Below are 18,432 nucleotides of genomic sequence, written 5' to 3' on the forward strand. Positions count from 1 at the left end.
AGTCTTCAGCACATCCAGCGGCAGAATGGAAACCCCTGCTGGGCTGGAAGAGGGGCCACTTGGATAGTCCCTTGGAAATGACCCAGATGCCAGTAGATTGGAGTCAGCTACTCAGAGCAACTCAAACCCGATCTCAGAGGCCCCAGCCCCGGCGGGGAGCTCACCCTCTCCTGGGGGTGATGCAGCCACCACCACCCTTGGCACACCACCGCCCCCCCCAGACCCTGCCTAGCCCACTGTTTGTTGTGGTGGCCTTGAATCCACCACCCAGAAATGCATGAGAGAAGACCTTCCATTTCATACCTTTTATTTTATCTGCATCTTCTCTGCCTTCTCCCTCCCCCACCGGCTCCTGAGAGGGGGTGGAAGCCCCAGTTGGAAGGGAAGGGACTACTCTCACCTCCCTGTGGGAGGGACGGTGTCCCCTGGGCCAGGCCCCAGTGATGGAGGAAGCAGGGGCCTCCTTGGCAGAGCAAGGGCATCGTCCAAGAGGCTGTGGCCAGGGCTGAGGCCCCTCGGATGCCCTGCGGCCCTGAGCCCCGTGGGTCATCAGGAAGGCGAAAAGCAGAGAAGTCAGGGGGCGATGAGAGGTATGTGCGTGGCTGAGAGGTGGACACGGACGTCAGGGGCCAGGAGCAGAGACTAGGGAAGGTGGGCTCGAGGTGGGGCCCTGAGAAGGAACCCCGGGTTATAGGGGCGACTGGGTGTGGGGGAAGGGTGCACCAGGGAAAACAGTGGGGTGGGGTGAATGGGACAGGGTTGTGCTCCAAGAACCAGGCTCCCAGTAGAGGAGCCGCGCTTCAGGGTCTGATCAGGGGCTGGCCCTGAGCAGAGGCCTGGAAGGGGAAAAGGACAGGGACCCTAGGAGGGGAGCTGGGCCGAGGCCGTGGTGCTGCCATAGCCAACTCTCCAGGTTCGTGGATGCCAGCCCAGCTGGGCGTGGCCCCAAACCACCAATTTGTGCTTCTGGGTTGCTTGAGGGCCCCCAACGTGGCCTCCACCGTGCCGGGAAGGGTCCACAGGCAGCCAGCCCTCTGCATTGGGCAACTGCTGTCCCCAGGACTCCTCCTCCAGCCCAGGTTTTCTGGAAACTTCTTTTCCTGCCCAGCCTGGGAGGCCCCCCGAGCTAGATCACCTGCCATCACAGGGGGTGGGACATGGTGGTGGTGGTGGCGGTGGAGGGGAGCCATGCTGGGACAGTTTCTAGACTCAACTGCGGGGCTGTCCGTTCGCCCCCCAGATGACCAGGGGTCACCATTGCAGGGTTAGCCTGTCTAAGGGCTCCACCCCCACCCCCACCCCTCATGTGCTGGTCTGTTTTCCCTCCCGGTTTGGACAGCAATCACTCAGGCATGGAAGCCCCTGGGGTGGAATGGTGGGGAGAGGGCCAGTCTGGGGGCCATGTGGGTCTCAGAGAGCACCCTGCCCGTCCCCCTGGCAGCCGCTGTCACCGTGGACGATGAGCACCGGAAAGTACAGGGCGTCCTCATAGCACGGCGGGCTTTCCAGGGGCTCTGTGTCCTCGCCGCGGCGCCCCAGCGGCCCCCCGCTCAGGCTTCGGAAGACCCCCGGGGTGGCCCGACCCCCGGCTCCCAGCGAGAGGCGGCTGCGGCTGAAAGGCAGGCGGGGCCCGCTGGGCCGGGCGGGCGGCAGCGAGTTGCTGCTGACGGAGCGGCGGCAGCGCTGGCAGCCCCGGAGGTAGGCGCCCGAGCCGGCGCCCATGACCACGGCCTCCGAGTAGCTGGGCACCAGCTGCCGGTTGGAGCAGATGTGCCACTCGAGCTCGGTGAAGTCCACCGTGGCCACCCGGGAGAGCGGGGGCCCGCTGGGCATGGCGCCGGGCGGGGGCGAGCTGGCGCCGAAGAGCTTCTCCACCTGGTAGTGGACGTGGGCCGTGCCGTAGGCCGCCACCACGCGCAGCGGCCAGGACAGCGTGGCCGCCGACACCAGCCAGAAGACCCAGGCGCGCGCGTACCAGGGCGGGCTGCGCGGGTCGGCGAACACCATGAGGGACTCGCGGAAGTCCACGTCCTTCAGGTGCATGCCCTCGCGGGCCTCCAGGTAGTCGTCCAGGCCCTCGTTGGCGCTGAAGAAGCGGGCGCGCTGGGTGAGGTACGAGGCCTCGGCCTCGGCGCTGCCGAAGCTGAAGCACTTGGTGAAGCGCAGCCGCGTGGCCGCGTGCTCGGCCAGGCCCACGAGCTCCTTGGACACGTCGCGGACGCCGTGCGCCGAGTAGTCGAACTCGCCCCGCGCCGTGCGGCTGTCGGCCCTCTCGTGGTAGACCTGCGTGGTGGTGTAGGCGTCGCCGTTGCGGTAGCGGGTGATCTGGCGGGTGCGCCGCACGTAGTGGTAGCTGGTGGCCTTCCACCAGACGCAGGGCGGCGCCTGCTGCAGCCGGCGGATCAGGGCAAGCACGGTGTTGGCGTCGGTGCGCGGCGCCTGGCAGGACCGCACGTGACAGTGCCAGCACTCGGCCAGGTAGAGGAGGTAGAGGAGGGAGACGAAGGCCAGGGGGATGTACAGGTAGCCGTCGGAGCAGGGGCTGGCCGGGTAGGTGGGCGGCGGCCCCCCGCCTCCGCGGGCCAGGGCGGCCTCCGGCCCCAGGACCAGCCGGGGCACCGTGGCCAGGCGACACCAGGCCACCACGGCGCCGCAGGCGTGGATGAGCAGGGTGAGAAGCAGGCACTTCCAGTGCGACTCGCGGCACAGAGAGCTTCCCAGGGACTGCTTCAGGGGCCGCTGCTGCAGAAGGGGCAGAGAGAGGCAGGCCCGGGTCAGCCCGGGCCTCCAGGGGTCGGGGCTTCGCTCACCACTTTCCAGAGGAGGAAACCGAGGCTCTGCGGGATGGAGGAACTCGCTCCTGGCCTCACCCCTCTAGCCAACTCCCAGTAGAGCTGCAGGACTCCAACTATGTGCCCTGAGCCTGGCCTCCGCCGTGCCCTGTCCCCTCTCAGTCGGGGCATGTAGGAGAAAACAGATTCATCTCTGCCACAAGAGGGAAGGATACCCCAGCCCCCCAGCAACTGGCTGTTGAGAAAACTGCTTTCTGGTCCTGACTTTACTCCCGATTTGCTGTGTGATTGCAGCCATATCCCTGCCCTCTCTGGGCACTGATTCCTGGACCTGGGGGTGTGGGGAGCCAGGGTGGCAGGAGGTCCTAGGGGTGAAGAGCCCAGGGGTGGCCTTAGGTGCCCAGGATTGGGTGCTGGCTCCATCACTGACTATATGACTTGGCTAGTCCCCTCTTCCTCTTTGAACCTCAGTTTCCTCATCTGTAAATTGGGGTTGTTTACAGTCAACTGTGGTTGTGACGAGTCAAGGAGATCCTGTGTGTGAAGATCTTAGCATAGGGTCTGGCCAATGGAATAAATATTATTACCATTACCCTGCAATCTCTCTGGTCCATTGGTCTAACTAGGGATGGCAGAAGACTTGGGAGAGGCTTTTAAGTAAATGAGAGAGAGGAAGAGAGAGAGAGGTGTGAGTCTGGAGGGAGGGGAGCAGATGGAGCACCGTCCTCCTCTCCCCATCTGCGCTAAGGGAGGGGGCGGGACACAGCTGCTGGGCATCAGGGACCAGTCCCTGGCCCAGGGACTCGGGCATACCTCCCTGGCAGAGCTTCCAGCCTGGCCCCCACTTTATCCCCAGATGCCCAAGGAGAGAAAAAGAGGGAGGAGAGAAAGGGTGAAAAGGGGAAGAAGGAAGAGACGGTCTGCAGGAAACAGCATAGGTGGGGTTAAGGGGTCACCGTATCCACCACAGTCCCAGCAGGCCCCGAGAGACCCAAGAGGAGAGGAACTGTCCCCAGCCCACCACAGGTGTGATACCACTCCCCCGACCCGCAGAGGCAGTCAGGTGCACGTACCCTCATCCACCCCCAGGATTCACCCCACCCCACCCCAAGTTCATCGAAGAATCCACCCACCAGGAATGTGATCGCTGCCTGTTTATCCGACACACACCAGCCCCTCACTAGTGCCCAGGGTACAACCCCCTTCCCCATGGTGACATGGTGCCAAGGTGTGTGTGTGCACTTGCCCCCCCACCGGGCCCACCCACCACAGGACACACAGAGGCACATACATGTTACACACTCACTGAAACCCAGGGATACATCTTACCTATCACAGTGCACATCCCCCATCCCTACCCCTACTGCAATCTGACACCCACACCCTACAGACTCTACTCGGAGAGACCCACCCACAACAGGGCTGCACTCACACGCACTCACTCATTAGCACTTCACCCAAGCCATGGGGCCCCCCAGTCCCTCACCTGACTATAGGGCACATATGTCCCATTCAAGGTATAGGGAGCACCCATTGACATCCACACACCCACAAGCATCCTACATTCACCCAAACACACACATAGATCCACTCACCGCCTATCACCCCGACACCCCACACTGGGCCCCACACCCCTGCAGATCCTCTTCCTCCTTAGGACTGAGGAGGGGCCATTCTGAGGGTCCCAAACAGCAGATTGGGCCCTGGATCCTCACCTCTGGGAAAGGGAGAAGGGGTACCCGGAGGCCACCTCCCTTCTTCTCCCCTCCTCCCTCTGCTCCCCGCCCCCCAAGTCCCTGCTACTGCTGCTGCATTGCAGGCTCCGCCCGGGCACCTCATGAACGGCGGGGGGCCGGGCCGGGGGCCCTGACCCGGGGGCTCTGGGGAAGAGGGGCAGCGCTGCAGAATGGGGACGCGCAGGGGCCCGGTGCTGACGTCACAGGAGGGCGAGGCCGAATGAAGGGGCGTCGGAGACAGGAGTTGTTCCACACATCCCTTCCCAGCCGCCCCACCCCGACCTCCACGCGGGCCCCTAGGCCCGGAGACTCCTCGCAGGATGCAGGTTACCCTAATGACGTCATTGATCATAGGGGTTCCGGACTTCGCTCCGCAGCCCCTGCTTTGCCGGTAGCCCCGGCTCTTGTCGCCCTCTCCCCTCTGCAGCCCCAGCTCCGGCCCCCCATCACCCGGCGCCGGTACCTCCTCCCGCAGCGGCTCGCCGTCTGGGATGAGCTCGGGCACGTCCCCGCTGTCGCCACCGCCGTCCTCGGGCATGGTGTCCTGGCTGCTTGGGCGGCCCCCGCCCGGGCCCGGGGCATGATAGGGGGGAGCGCGGAGGGCTGCGGCGTGGCCCCGGAGGGCGTCCGCTCGGCTCAGCGGCCGCGGAGGGAGTGCGCGGAGCTCGAGCGCCGCGGCGGCGGTGGCAGTGGCGGCGGCGTTGGCGGCCGCGGTGCCCGGCGCCCCGCCCTCCGCTGACCCCGCCCCCACGGCACCCACGGCGCCGCCGGCAGCGCCTGGCACCGCGGGCACTGCCCCCGCCCCCGAGAAGCCCAGGCTGGGCGGACGGACGCCTGGGTTCTCCTCCTTCCGCGCTCGCGCTTGCGACCTTGGACGAGTCCTTGCTTTCTGGGGCCTGAGTTACCCCCGCTGTAAATAGAATCTCGAGGGTGGGTGGGTGGGTGCCCGCGGGGTCCTATCTCTGGGGAGTAGGCCCAGATCTAAGTCCACCCAGCCCCATCTCTGAAGCCTCGCTTGTGGCGATGGTACAAGGGGCAGTTACAGACTTGAATGCTGTGGTGAACCTCATTAGCTGGACAGAGGCGCTGGGCTCTACTTGAAGTAAGCAAGCAGGAGGCCAGGACACCCGGGCCCTAGGCTTTGTGACCTTGAGTTGGCACCCTCCACCCCAACCTCAGTTTTCTCACCTATGAAAGGGCCACAGGAAGGTGTTGGATTCAAGGCACATTCATCATGCGGAACAGGGGCGTGGGATCGGTCCTGCACGAGAGGACCCCCCTCCCAGGTACTGGTGGCCCCAGTGCGGCTCCCTGACCCTCAGGGGCCTCAGACCTTCACATCTGATCTTGAGTCAGAGCCTAGGCCCCAAGGTAGACAGTCAGTGGGTAGGACATAGGGAGCTGCAATGCTAGGTGGATTTTGTTTTGTGATTTTTTTTTTTCCCAAACAGCAACTCGAAGATCATTCTGTTCAACACCCCTACACATTTAAAGATGAAGTAACTGAAGTGGTAGAGAGGAAAGGACTGAATCAGAATTTCATCCATTTATTTTTTTATTTATTGGTTGCACGTTTATTGGTGTCTTCTATATGCAAGTACTGTGAAATATTCATAAGCATTGTGAAGACAGGTGTAGAAGTGGAGAATGACACAGGTCCTATTCTCATGGAATTTACATCCAGGGCAAACTACTGCAGCCAGAGGGAGCCTGGAGCCTGGCCTCCAGCATCCATTCCAAGCCAGGTCAGGACTCTTTCACTTTGTCTCTCTGAGAGACACAAGTTGAACTGACTCTTAAAGGATAAATTAGGTTTGGGACAGGTGGATGTGAAGGGTAAGGACATCCCAGGTGGAGGGGACTTCTGGGCAAAGGCACTGTGATTGGACCACGTGGACTGAGTTTGGAGAGCAGGAAGGTCACCTGGTGTACCTGGACACTGGGTAGCTAACTAGAGGCAGGTCAAAATGACCTGATCTTGCTTTGGAGAAGTAGTGGCTGGAAGTCTGTGAGAAGGGAGACCCCTGAAGACTGTCTTCAGGAAAGTTGGGAATGAGAGAAAGGAGTCCCTGAGGTTATGAGTGAAGCTTGGGGGTCTCACTTCGAGATGACTGCAGGGGTGAGAATGACTCAGGAGTTTCATCTGCAGCTTCTGGAGACGAACCAGCACACCTCCACTGACATCTTCTGGACCACGGGAGAGTTGATGGCACAAGCCTAGTGTAGGATCCTATTCCAACTATTACCACCCAATTTCTAGGACTTCAGACCCGGACCTCGGTTTTCGATAGGTGCAATGGGTGTGTGTGTGTATGTGTGTGTGTGTCAACAACCCAGGCCGGTGTAATTATGTGTGTGGTGTGTGTGCGTGTGTCTACCCGTGTGTGTGTATGTGCGTGTGTGTGTGTAGAACCCGGGCCCTCCCAGCACCAGGCCCCTGGGGTCTGCAGGATGGCAGCAGTGGCGGTAGGGAATTTCAGCACCAGACGACGGACAGCACCCGCGCGGAAAGGACGGGTGGGAGGCGGGAGGAGGAGTCAGAATCCCGGAGCTCGCTAGGCCCTGCGGTCACTGCTCAGCCCAAGTTCCTACCAACAGCAACTCCCCGTGCACCCCTCACCGCCACCTCTCCCGAACTCGGCGCCAGTACTGGGAGCAGAATGGAGGACGCAGAAGGAAAGTTAACACTGAGAAGGAGAGGCAAAAGCCCGAGGGACAGGGCTTGATCACAGTTCCACCGTCCCAGTCCCTCTTGGAGTACGTCTCGCGAGTGAAACTTCCTTCCCGAACTCCAGCCTCAGCCTGTTGTAGTCGTGGCAGGCCGAGCGTCAACTGCCCCACTGCGCAGGCGCGGAAAGAATTATAACTTTAGCCCATCTATTGGCTGCTCCGCCTCGAACTAACAAACCCACTATCCAATTCGAGAGAGGCTCCAATAGCTCCGCCTATCCCTCCTCCCGGAAGTAGATTACTGCCGAATCCGCTTTGGTGAGGGTGCGCCAGCAGCCAATTGGGAGAGGGGAGGGGCGAGTCAGCGCTGCGGAGGAGCCAATGGCAGGCGGCCGAGGATGACGCCGCCGACATGGCTGCTGTCGTCGGACAGTTCGGGGACGTGTCGGGCTTCTCGGTAACCTCGATCGGTGCCCAAGGAACGGAGCAGCTGCCTCGCTAGTATTCGTACCACGAGGCGACTCAGCGGGCCCTCGGAGAGAGCGAGCATCAGGGCCATGGCTTATCACTCGGGCTACGGAGCCCACGGTGCGTGGGGCGCGGGGCGGGCGGGGCGCGGGCCGACCCGCTCGAGGTCGGTCGGCGGCGCGGCCCGCTCACCCTGAGGGAGAGGGGCAGCCGTGACTGCTACCCAGGGCGGCGGATGTCATTCGGATTCCTGCCCCGTGAGGCTCGGCCACGCGTTCCGGACTTCGCACTCTGCCCAAACCCGAGATCAGATCGGGCGGTGATAGCACTGCTGGAATCTCCCGTGTCCGACTCGGGCATGAATGGGGTCTGCCTCCCAAACTTCCCTTCCCGGCCATGACCCTGGTAGGGTTCCTCACCAGTGCCTAGGGCCTCCACGTTACCCAGCCGTCGCCTTTCCCACCCTTGTTCAATGCGGGGATATCCTCCCAGTTGTCTTCACCGAGCAAATTCAGTCTCCAAGATTCAGTTCAGAGATCAGTTCCCTTCAGGAGGCCCCCAGGAACCTTCAGGCGGGCAACCACTTCCAGGGGCTGCCTCAGTTCTTTCTTTACCCACATTTAGCACCTCCGGAAAGAATTCCTCCTGACAGTTCTTACTCCTCATCCAGCTAGTGTCCCTTACTGATTGCTTGGTGCTCCCAAGACCCATACAGGGCTGTCCAGCCTGGGGAAGGGGCGGTGGTTTGGGCTTATGCTTGGTATTCCTGTCACCTGCAAACCCACAGGCTCCAAGCACAGGGCCCGGGCAGCTCCGGATCCCCCTCCCCTCTTCGATGACACAAGCGGTGGTTACTCCAGCCAGCCGGGGGGCTACCCAGCCCCAGGAGCCGACGTGGCCTTCAATGTCAACCACTTGCTTGGGGACCCAATGGCCAACATGGCTATGGCCTATGGCAGCTCCATCGCATCCCATGGGAAGGACATGATGAACAAGGAGGTGTGGCCCACCCCCAGGGCAAGGGTGGCAGGATTTCTGGCCAGGGCTGGGGCATCATGGAATCCCACCTAATCCACACAGCTGCCCTCAGGGAAGGAGCAGACAGAGAAACACCCTGAGGTTCTGGGTGCAGCTCATCCACAGCCTCCTCTCTCCCCTCCTAGCTGCACCGTTTTGTGTCCGTGAACAAACTCAAGTATTTTTTCGCTGTGGACACAGCCTATGTGGCCAAGAAGCTAGGGCTGCTGGTCTTCCCCTACACACACCAGGTGAGCTGCCTAGCAGAGGAGCTGGTGGGCCCCCTTGCCTCCCACCTCCTGCCCCAGAGCCTGGCCCCAAGATCTCAGCCCCCTCCTTTGCTCTCTTGTGTGCGCCTCCTCACCTGGCCGCTGCCGCCGCCTCCAGAACTGGGAAGTGCAGTACAGTCGTGATGTGCCTCTGCCCCCACGGCAAGACCTCAACGCCCCCGATCTCTATATCCCCAGTGAGTCTTTGACCGGGGCTGGGGCATGTGGGGGGATTTGTGCCTTGAGGCACCAACGAGGAGAGACAGGCTCATGTGTTGGTTCAGCATCGGGCTCTTGTGTGTGGCCTTTTGTCCCTAGACACCAGCTAGACAGAATGGGGTGACCAGCCGCTTCCTGGGTGTGCTCCCAGGATACTCCCCTTTGCGACCTCCCTGCCACCTGACCTGGACCATGTCCCTCCCCAGCCTGGAGCCTGAGGTCTAGACCTGGCTCTGTGACTTCCAGCTATGGACCCTCAGGGGGCTCCTTTCATGCTTCTGAAGAAGCTGGAATCAAAACAGTTCCTACCACAGAGCTCTGTGGTGGACATTCAGTGAGGGGATGTGTGTGCTCAGCCAGCACTTGGCACACAGGAGGCGTGCAGTAAATATAAGCTGTTATCACTGTACTACTTGTCCTCCAAGGCCTGCTCCAGCATCCCCTCCTCTGAGGACGTGGGCACTCCCTCTGGGTTCCCACAACCACCTGTCCACATGGCGTGGGTCAGGCCGTCCACGCTGCACTGTGGCTGGCAGACTCCGTGTCTGACTCCTTTCTGTTCTAAGCCCTGCACAAGGCCCGGCTCCTGGTGGACATGCTGGAGGAGGGGCGTATGCCCCGGCCGGCTCTCGGAAGGGCAGCCAGACAGCCCAGGTGCCCTGGGAGAGCCACAGTTCCTCTTCCCTCCTTCATTCCATTTCCCTCTCGGAGTCACTGCCATTCCCGTTTTACACACTGAAGCCAAGGCTCAGAGAGGTTTGAGTGTCTTTGAGGACACACAGCTCACAGGTGGTAGGGCTGGTTTCCTGACTCCAGACACTATGCCTTCTTGTGGGTACATCAGTTCTAGAGCTATCAGGGGGCAGAGGACAGGACTGATGAGTTGAAATTGCTGTGAAAAAGGCAGCTGCCATCTGAGCTTTTGTGAAAATAGCAGAGGTGACTTTGGCACACGAGGTAGTTTCTGAGACACAGCAGGAAACTTTGGTGAGTTTCCTAGTATAGGAGAGGGCTTGTTGGTCCTGAGAGAAGGGTCAGGTAGCACTTACACAACAGGAAGGCTGAGCAGGAAAAGGCATCCCAAGCAGGGCACTGGGGGTCTGAGGGTAGAGGTGAAGCATGTGGGGATATTCAGGGTAGGAAGTATGGGGTGTCAGTGGCTCTGAATGCTTAGAGTTGGGGTTTGGGGGCTCTGGTTGAGGAAACCAGGCTGGTGGCATCTCTCTGGTTCTTGGCAGCAATGGCCTTCATCACCTATGTGCTGCTGGCTGGGATGGCACTGGGCATTCAGAAAAGGTCAGTGCCAACCCATCCTGATTCCCACCACTTCCCCACTCCTGACTCCTCTCCCCACCTCCCTGGGGGAGTCTGTGCCAGCTCCCAAGTCCGTCCGTGCCCCCAGTCTCGCCCCTGCCTCAGGACGGCGGGCTCGGGACTCCCTTCACCCTACCCCAACATGGCCACAGGTTCTCCCCAGAGGTGCTGGGCCTGTGTGCAAGCACGGCGCTGGTGTGGGTTGTGATGGAAGTGCTGGCCCTGCTCCTGGGTGTCTACCTGGCCACCGTGCGCAGCGACCTGAGCACCTTCCACCTGCTGGCCTACAGCGGCTACAAATATGTGGGGTGAGCACCTGTGGGCCGAGCAGGAGGCCGCCTGCCGCCCAGGGTTCCTGGCCTGCCCAGTGGTAGCCTCCAGTTGTGACTGGATGCTCTCTGCCCACCCAGCTCTTCTCTACTAAAGGGAGTGCCTGTTTTCAGCAGCCTCCTCAGGAGCCCAGTAGCGTTGCTCAGGAGGTCAGGGGAGAAGTGTGAGCCGGGGTGGTGAGGGGGTCGGGTCTTGGATCCAGGTCCAAGGACTGAGTCCTGGCCTTCCCAGTTCATTCTGAGTCTAGGTCCCTGGCAGGGGGTGGGGTGCAGATTGGGGGTAAAGGGCCCCAGTGATGGTAGCCGGGGTCTAGGCTGGGCTCTTGGGCAGTCTCAGGCCTGGACCCTCAGAGGTCTCCAGTCTTTTCTTCCTCCCTCCTGCCCCTGCCCCCTGTAGGATGATCCTCAGTGTCCTCACGGGCCTGCTCTTCGGCAGCGATGGCTACTACGTGGCGCTGGCCTGGACTTCGTCCGCGCTCATGTACTTCATCGTGAGTCCGGGGCTGGCCCCTCTTTGCCTGGGGTCGGAACTGCAGACAGGCTTCCTCCTCCCGGCCCAGCTTCAGCTCTCTCCTTTCTTCCAGGTACGCTCTTTGCGAACAGCAGCCCTGGGACCCGACAGCATGGGGGGCCCAGCCCCCCGACAACATCTCCAGCTCTACCTGACACTGGGAGCTGCAGCCTTTCAGCCCCTTATCATATACTGGCTGACTTTCCACCTGGTGCGGTGACCCCCATCCCCGCTGGCACTGATTTTTCCATACATTGAAGATTCGATTTCCTTGATTCTGTTTGACCCTTGTTTCTGGGGCTTGTGGGGGTGATTTGCTAACACTTCTCGGTCTTTGCATTGGCCAGGGGACAGGGACCACCACTTTTCTCCAAGGAGGGGGATCCAGGGAGGTCTTCCTGGAGTTGGTGGCCTTGATACTGCCTCGGAAGGCATATGGAAGTGTTTCAACAGAAATTGTTGTTTATACGTGGCTGGGAAACTGAGGTGGAAGCAGGCAGCTGCTAAGGAGAACTTGAAGGCCTCTGATCTGTCTGAGGAGGTCCTAGAGGGGTCTGTAGGCTAGTGGGGTGCTTCCCCCTCTTTCCCCCATCTCCTCTTTTAAGTCTTTTAGGAGCAGAACTGGGGCCCATGTGTTTGCAGTAGTTTATTCATATTTTGTCACAAATGGCCGGGGAGGGGGTGCTGTACTCCTCCAGGCAACATAGAAAATAGGTCCAAGAGACTGGGTAGGCTGGGGTTGGGGCAAGTTGGGACAGGAAGGGGTCTGGAGAGAGAGCCTGGGGGAGGGGAGAGGGCAGACTAGGGGTGGGGCTGCCCCCCTGCTGAGCCTGCTCATTCCCGGTGTGGGTACCCCCCCACCTGCAGGGGGAGCCTCAAGGTAGGGGGTGGAGGGGGCGGCCCAGAACTTCCAGGGTCAAGCCCTGCCCCTTGGCAGGGCCTAAATTCCCCCTGAAGCGGACAAGGCCGGAGGTCCCACCCCTTCCAGGACTGACTGCCATGCCCACAGGCTGGCAGAGGAGCTCCTGCCCCTGTTGAGAGCTCTGCCCAGCCCTAGTCCAAGGGGAGGGGGCTCTGAAGGCGGGAAGTCCCCGCAGCAGCAGTTTGGGGGGTGGAGAGGAGGCTGGGGGCACCAGTGCCCCCTCCCTCCCCAGGGCTGAGGCCTCTGCGGCCCAGGGGCAGGGCTGGGGGTGCACAGGCGTCCGGTCCGTTCTGGGCTCGCTCCCTGGCCGGCTTCCCCCTTAGAAACTCACCAACGTATAAACCATACTGTGGGAAGACACAGCAGTGAGCCAAATCACGAGCGCGCCCAGCTACCGGCCACCAACCCTGTCGCACCCCAGTTATCAAGGGCAAAGGGCAGGAACTTGGGGCCCAACCATCCCTGGGATTGGAGGGATGGTGCCTGGTGCATCCCTTCCCCGACTTCTGACTGCAGCAGGCAGGGCCTCACCTGTACAGGTAATAGAAGAAGGAGAGCAGGTAGAAGGCGAGTTTGCACCAGGACTCCTTCTGGCAGTAGTTGAGGATGTCAGCATTCATGATGGAGACGGCATCATACATGACCTCAGAGCCATCTGCAGGGCGGTGGAAGTACCTGGGGGGAGGGAGGGGTCTGAGTGCCCACCCTCAAGGCTCCCACCTACATCCTGCCGGCTCCCCCATCTGACCCTCCCCAAGGCGGCGGCTGCCCTCACCTCCAGAGGTGGTAGAAGAGGAGCGGGATGTTGAGGCCCAGGGTCACCCACTCAGCTGCACACAGAAACATCAGACAGAAGAGGCCGTGGATGGAGTATTCTGGGACCACCAGCTGGGGAGTGAGGGTGAGAGGTCAGCGGCCAGGGGCTAGGACAGATCGAAGCTGCAAGGGCCCTTGGGAGGTGCCCACCCACCATGACCTCTGAGATTAAAAGGGCTTCTAGGGAGCGGATCAAACAGACCGCAGAGGAGGAAGGCCCGGCTCTGGGTCACAGTGGGGCTGCGCTGGACTAGGAGCCTCCCGCCCCTAGCCCTGACACTGACCTTCCTCAGTAGGCAGCAAATGCGTTCGATATTTTTTAAACGCTCGCGCTGTAGGGGAGGAAAAGAGCAACGGTGAACGTGAAGGAGCGGGCACTGGATGCGCCCCGCCGCACTCCCACGCCCCCGACTCCCTGCACGTGGCCACCAGGGGGCGCCAGAGCAGGCTCTGCGGCGTTTTCGGCGGCGCGGCAGGGAAGCAGCCGCGCGGTCCCCATAGCGACCGTCACCATGGAGGGATCTTCACCCCGCGTCTCCACGGCAACGGCCCAGAGCCCGGCAACTGCTGCCCCGCCAGGAGGAACCCGAGCCCAGAGCCCGCGCCAGGTGTTTGCTGGGGGCGGGGACAGACAAGAGGAAGGGGCACGGCCACCGCTCCCCACACACACCCCGTCTTCCCGTCTCCCCGCCGCCCTCCACCCGCGACATATGGAAAGACAGACGGACGGACACACCTCGGCACAGCACATGTATCACTTACTGCCCGCGCTGGGTTGCCCTGGTCGATGGGGTTCTTGAAGTCAGTCCGCAGCTCGTCAAAGGCTATGATCTGGGGGAGGGGCGTGTGCCCGTCAGGGTTGGGGCAACAGTTTATGGCCCTCCCACCCATTCTTCTCTGGTGTGAGATTCACACATGGGGATCGACCCAGATGAAGCTTGCTGCAAAGGTAGAGAAGCTGAGGCCCAGAGAGGGGTGGGGCCTGGCCCAAGGTCACACAACAGTTTGGGATGGAATTCTAGTGTGCTGATGCCCATTTCAGAACATGTCTACTACACCTCCATCCAAAACATCCCAAGAGATAGTGTCTTGTCTGCAGGCCCTGTGCTGAACACTGGGCCCCAGAAGCCTGGGACACAGTCCCTGTCTGGGAGGAACCCCAGGCTTAGAAGGACAACTGTGAACTGCATTCCAGGGTGATCAGGGCTGCGGAGTACAGAACCTGGGGTGGGTGCCTGATCCAGCATGGGGTGGGGATGGAGAGTTCAGGCTGGACTCGGAGCAGGTGTTTGTCTGGTGAACAAATCGGGGGAAGGGCAGTGGGAACAGCAGGTACAGTGGCAGAGGGTCGGAAGAACAAGGAACATTCAGGAAGCTGTAGGTTCTATGGGGCTGGAGTGAAAGCCTAAGGTGAGTGGGAATGGTGAACGATGGGCTGGAGCGGTCAGCAGTGCCAGATGTGGGGCCTTGTAAGGCGGGACCAGATCTTTGGATTTGAACACGAACGTACAAGGGAGTCATTGAGAGGTAGAAAGCAGCAGAGCAGGGGCCGTCAGGTCGATGTTCTAGAGCTGAACGAGCAGGAAGTACATACTCGCTAACAGTCCCCGCCAAGACATACACGATGCTTCCTTTATGCCCACAGGCTTTATGTTCAATAACTCATTTAATGCTTGCAACAGCCTGATGATGTAGGAGCTGTATTATCACTTTCATTTTGCAGATGAGGAAACTGAGGTAGATTAAATGACTTGTCTAAGGCCACATAGCTATTTAATGGCAAGCCAGGATTCTAAACCACTTGGATTCCAAAGTTAAAACTGTAAACACTTTACTACACTCAAGCCAGATCAGTCAGGGGACTTTTGGATGTTTGGGGTACAGGCTGGGTGCTCGGGCGGGTCGGCAGGGCATGGCAGTTTGAGTGAAGAGAGGGCAGTGGGGATGCAGAGGTGTGGATGGGCTCCAGAGCTATTTAGAAGCCAGACTCCGGAGGGCTTGAATGGCAGTGAAGTAGAGGCAGAGGGGCCCAAGGCAACTTTGGGTGTTGGGGCATCTGGTGGTGGGCACTGTCTTCATTGGGATGGGAACTGTTGAGGGAGCAGGTGTTTCAGAGGATGACGAGACAGACCTGAGGGGAGCTGGCCTTGGAGGAAGGCTGGCAGAGGAGCCTTCTGGGGTCCCCTCCCCTCAGCAGCAGCCCCGGGATGAGGCAGCGGGCCCACCACCCCCAAGCATCCCAGACCCCATAAGGCTCGAGGCGAGAGAACACGGGCTTCCTGGAGGGAGCTGGGGCCATCTGGAGCAGCCCCCCCAATTCCCCCCCAACTCTGGGTGGCCGCCTGCCGGTTAGGCACGGCAATGGGGTCCAGCAGGGAGCGGAAGGGCGCCGTCTGTCTGCCCCAGAGCTGGCACCACCAGCAGGCAGCGGGTGTCGCGCCTCCCACCCCCCAGGCTGCCTGGCACTGACTCAGCCCCCTGGAACAAACAACCCCCCATGGTGACAGCAGACACGCGTCACTCACCACCAGGGTTGCCTAGCGACCAGTGGGGCCTGGGCTCAGGGTCTGTGGTGGGATCTGGGGTCCTGCCTGGAAGGTTCTAGCTCTTACCAATTTGGATTGAGAACCACACCTCCTCTCCCGTCCGCACACCCCTTGGCAAGCCTTGGCCTGGACTTACATACGCTCTGCCTCATATACAACAAGCCCACTTTACCAATAGGAAATGGACCCAGGACAAGAGACTTGCTTTGACTGCCCAGCTAAACAGCTGAGCGAACACAGTGCCTGACATGTAGTACGTACTCAATAAATATTTTTTGAGAACGCTTGGGCCCTTTTTTCCAGCCTGGGAGCCCCACAGGGGCAAAGCCTGAGTCTTGTTCATCCTAGTCTTCCCCAAAGCCGCCCGGAGCCTGGTTCTCAGGAGCTTGGACACAGGTGTGCTGAGGACCCCAGGAAGACAGGGACCCCCACAGACGCTGTGGGAGGCCTCTGGGTGGGGAAAGGCCCAGAAAGGGGCTTCTTTAATTCCAGGAGCCTTTCTTCCAGGAGCTGGTTAGCTTGGTGTGCCCAGCCTGTGACTCTCATTCCAGTCCTCAGGACTCCAGCCACCACCCCGCAGCATAGTCCAAGGCCCTGGCATGAGACAGAAGGCTCAGGGAGATCAAGAAGCACCCAGGGGAGATGCAGGAAGAGAAAGACAGAGAAGCGGGCAGAGGAAAGAAAAAGCAACTGAGAGGCCCATAGAAAGAGGCTAAGTCAGGCGGAGAGAGGGCGGCAGCGGGGGTGCCTGTGGGGCTCACTCCTCACACGGGAGGGGCGCAGTCAGAGTCCATGGAATCCTGGTGTAAAAGAGGCAGCAGGGGGGCAGCAGGGGATGACGAGGGAGAGACGGGTCAAGAGCCAGGGAGGACCATGGAGCAGGCAGGCAGCAGGTCCCAGGAAAAGAAGGGAGCGAAGTGTGGAATCCCAGAGAGAAGCTGGTAAGGCAATTGGAAGGAAGAGGATAGAAGGCAGACTAGAGAGAGGGCTGGCAGGGGACAAAGCGACGACCAGGGAGGTGTGCGCTGGATGTACAAGCAGGGGATGCAGAGTGGAGCGGGCCTGGGCCAAGATGCACAGGCTGTGCAGAGGGGATGGGGTGGTGGCCGAAACCTCAGGGGACAGAGGAGAAGACAGGGTGGTAAACAGTGGGGCAGGGGTCCCAAAAAAGAAGCTGGAGGCTGACTGACAGTTCTGCAGTGATGGAAGGGAGACAGGCAGGGGAGGAGAAGGCCCCAGAGAGTGGGGGAGAGGGACCCTCTCTCAGGGAAGGCAATCAGCACAAGGGATGAGAAACAGACATTTCGAAGAACCAGGTGTGAGGCAAGGCCAGAGCGAGAGACAGACCCAGAGAGACAGGAGACAAAGGGGAAAGTGGGGGCAGGAAGAGGAGGAAAGCTGGAAGTGCGGAGAAAACCTAGTGGGGGGATGCCCAGACAGGAGGGGGCAGGGAAACCCAAGGTGAGCTGGTTAGATCTCTGGGGCTGCTTACAGCCAATCGATGCAGGGTCCCGGGTGGGGGTGGGGGCTTGGGGTGGGATGAGAAAGGGTTAATGGGCTCTGAGATCTGTGGGTCCTGTAAACAGATGCAGTTGCCATAGCAACCAGCTCCATCACTCTGGCTGGAAAAACCCACAAAGGGGGTGGGGAGAGCAGACAGACAAACTGCCCGTTGGATAACGGGGGCGACTAAACGGTTGGGGGGGGGCGGGAAACAGGAGGAGGCAAAGTAGCAAGAATACCAGAATTTCGCCTCACACCCCAAGGCTGCATGGGGCAGGGGAGGGGGGTCAGGGACCCACTGACATACCCACAGACAGGCGGGGGCGGCGGAGAAAGGGGGGCCCCCCGGAAAGGAAGCTGATGATGGGGGGTGTTCATGGGGTGAACAGCAGCCGCCTGATGGGCGATAGCGGAGAGAAGGCTCCAAGTTTCTCCGGGCCCTGAGACCGTCCATCCGTCCCCCTCCCACTCCCTGCGCCCCCTGCCCCCACCCCGCCCCCAGCCCCTGCCCGGCCTTACGTGCCAGATGACAAAGAAGATGAGGGAGGCGCACAGCACCAGGGTGAGCATGTAGCAGAACGCGGCGAAGGTGAACGCCATGGCCCCCGCGCCGGGCGGCGGCCCGGGGGGCGCCAGCGCGGGGCCCGGGCGCAAGGGGACGCCCCCCCGGCCCGCGCTTAGGGCCGGCCGGGCATGGCCCGCAGGGCTCGGGCGCGGGCTCGGGGGGCGCGGGCAGCGCGGCCGGGTTTGGGGCCGCGGGGCCGTGGGGCACGCGGGGCGCGGGCCGGTGGGCTCGGGGGGCGCGTCCGCTGCCGGCTGCCCGGGCCCCGATCGCTCATCCTGCGATCCCTCGCCCGCGGCTCCCTCGCTCGCCAGCCCGCGAAGCCGGCGGGGCGGAGCCGGGGGCGGGGCCGCCGTGCGAGCAGCCTCGGGCGGGCGGGGCCGGGTCTCCGTGCGCCCCTCCGCCAGCCCGGCCTGGGCGCCACCCCCGCCCCAACCTCAGGGACACGTAAGCGTGGACGCACATGCCCGGCATACCCCGCTCTCCCCACAACCACACAACGAACCCACCGCAGCCACACTCGGTCCGCTCAGACGGGCACACACACTGCTGTCACACACCGGCCAGGAGGCTGGGCCGAGGTCTGAAGTGCAAAGCACTTGTCACCGGCCGTCCACCGGCCGTGCGAGGGGGCAGACGCACCTGGCTTGGACCCAGAACAAGTCAGGAGAGGGGGCTGAGCCAGGCGGCTTTAGGGGACGCAGGCCGGGAACCACGGGGCCCGCAGGCCCGCAGGCCCGCCGCCTGCTCCAGCTGCG

At 61.5% G+C, this 18,432-nt stretch overlaps 3 protein-coding genes across 5 annotated transcripts; 1 reads left to right on the forward strand and 2 right to left on the reverse strand.

The window, feature by feature from the left end:
- Positions 1-297: 297 nt before the first annotated feature.
- Positions 298-5,246, reverse strand: TMEM151A (transmembrane protein 151A). Its single transcript, XM_055414943.2, has 2 exons — positions 4,992-5,246; positions 298-2,742 (listed from the first exon to the last, which is right to left on the reverse strand). The coding sequence occupies exons 1-2, from the start codon at positions 5,064-5,066 to the stop codon at positions 1,411-1,413; spliced, it is 1,407 nt and encodes a 468-aa protein (XP_055270918.1). The 5' UTR covers positions 5,067-5,246; the 3' UTR covers positions 298-1,410.
- Positions 5,247-7,578: 2,332 nt separating this feature from the next.
- Positions 7,579-11,600, forward strand: YIF1A (Yip1 interacting factor homolog A, membrane trafficking protein). 2 transcript variants are annotated; one of them, XM_055415474.2, is made up of 8 exons: positions 7,581-7,786; positions 8,454-8,665; positions 8,830-8,934; positions 9,071-9,149; positions 10,410-10,467; positions 10,638-10,793; positions 11,212-11,305; positions 11,399-11,600. In XM_055415474.2, the coding sequence occupies exons 1-8, from the start codon at positions 7,756-7,758 to the stop codon at positions 11,543-11,545; spliced, it is 882 nt and encodes a 293-aa protein (XP_055271449.1). In that variant the 5' UTR covers positions 7,581-7,755; the 3' UTR covers positions 11,546-11,600. The 2 variants fall into 2 exon arrangements, with proteins under 2 accessions (XP_055271450.1, XP_055271449.1); XM_055415475.2 differs by lacking the exon at positions 10,638-10,793 and having other exon boundaries at positions 7,579-7,786.
- A 363-nt stretch (positions 11,601-11,963) lies between these two features.
- Positions 11,964-17,981, reverse strand: CNIH2 (cornichon family AMPA receptor auxiliary protein 2). Of its 2 annotated transcripts, none has more exons than XM_055415476.2 (6): positions 17,632-17,981; positions 13,826-13,894; positions 13,348-13,395; positions 13,023-13,135; positions 12,779-12,922; positions 11,964-12,594 (listed from the first exon to the last, which is right to left on the reverse strand). In XM_055415476.2, the coding sequence occupies exons 1-6, from the start codon at positions 17,710-17,712 to the stop codon at positions 12,567-12,569; spliced, it is 483 nt and encodes a 160-aa protein (XP_055271451.1). In that variant the 5' UTR covers positions 17,713-17,981; the 3' UTR covers positions 11,964-12,566. The 2 variants fall into 2 exon arrangements, with proteins under 2 accessions (XP_055271451.1, XP_088688509.1); XM_088832383.1 differs by lacking the exon at positions 17,632-17,981 and adding an exon at positions 17,420-17,566.
- Positions 17,982-18,432: the final 451 nt, after the last annotated feature.

The sequence above is a fragment of the Moschus berezovskii genome, chromosome 25 (assembly GCF_049115385.1).
Source record: "Moschus berezovskii isolate FMDL1 chromosome 25, NW_MosBer_1.0, whole genome shotgun sequence".
NCBI lineage: Eukaryota > Metazoa > Chordata > Mammalia > Artiodactyla > Moschidae > Moschus > Moschus berezovskii.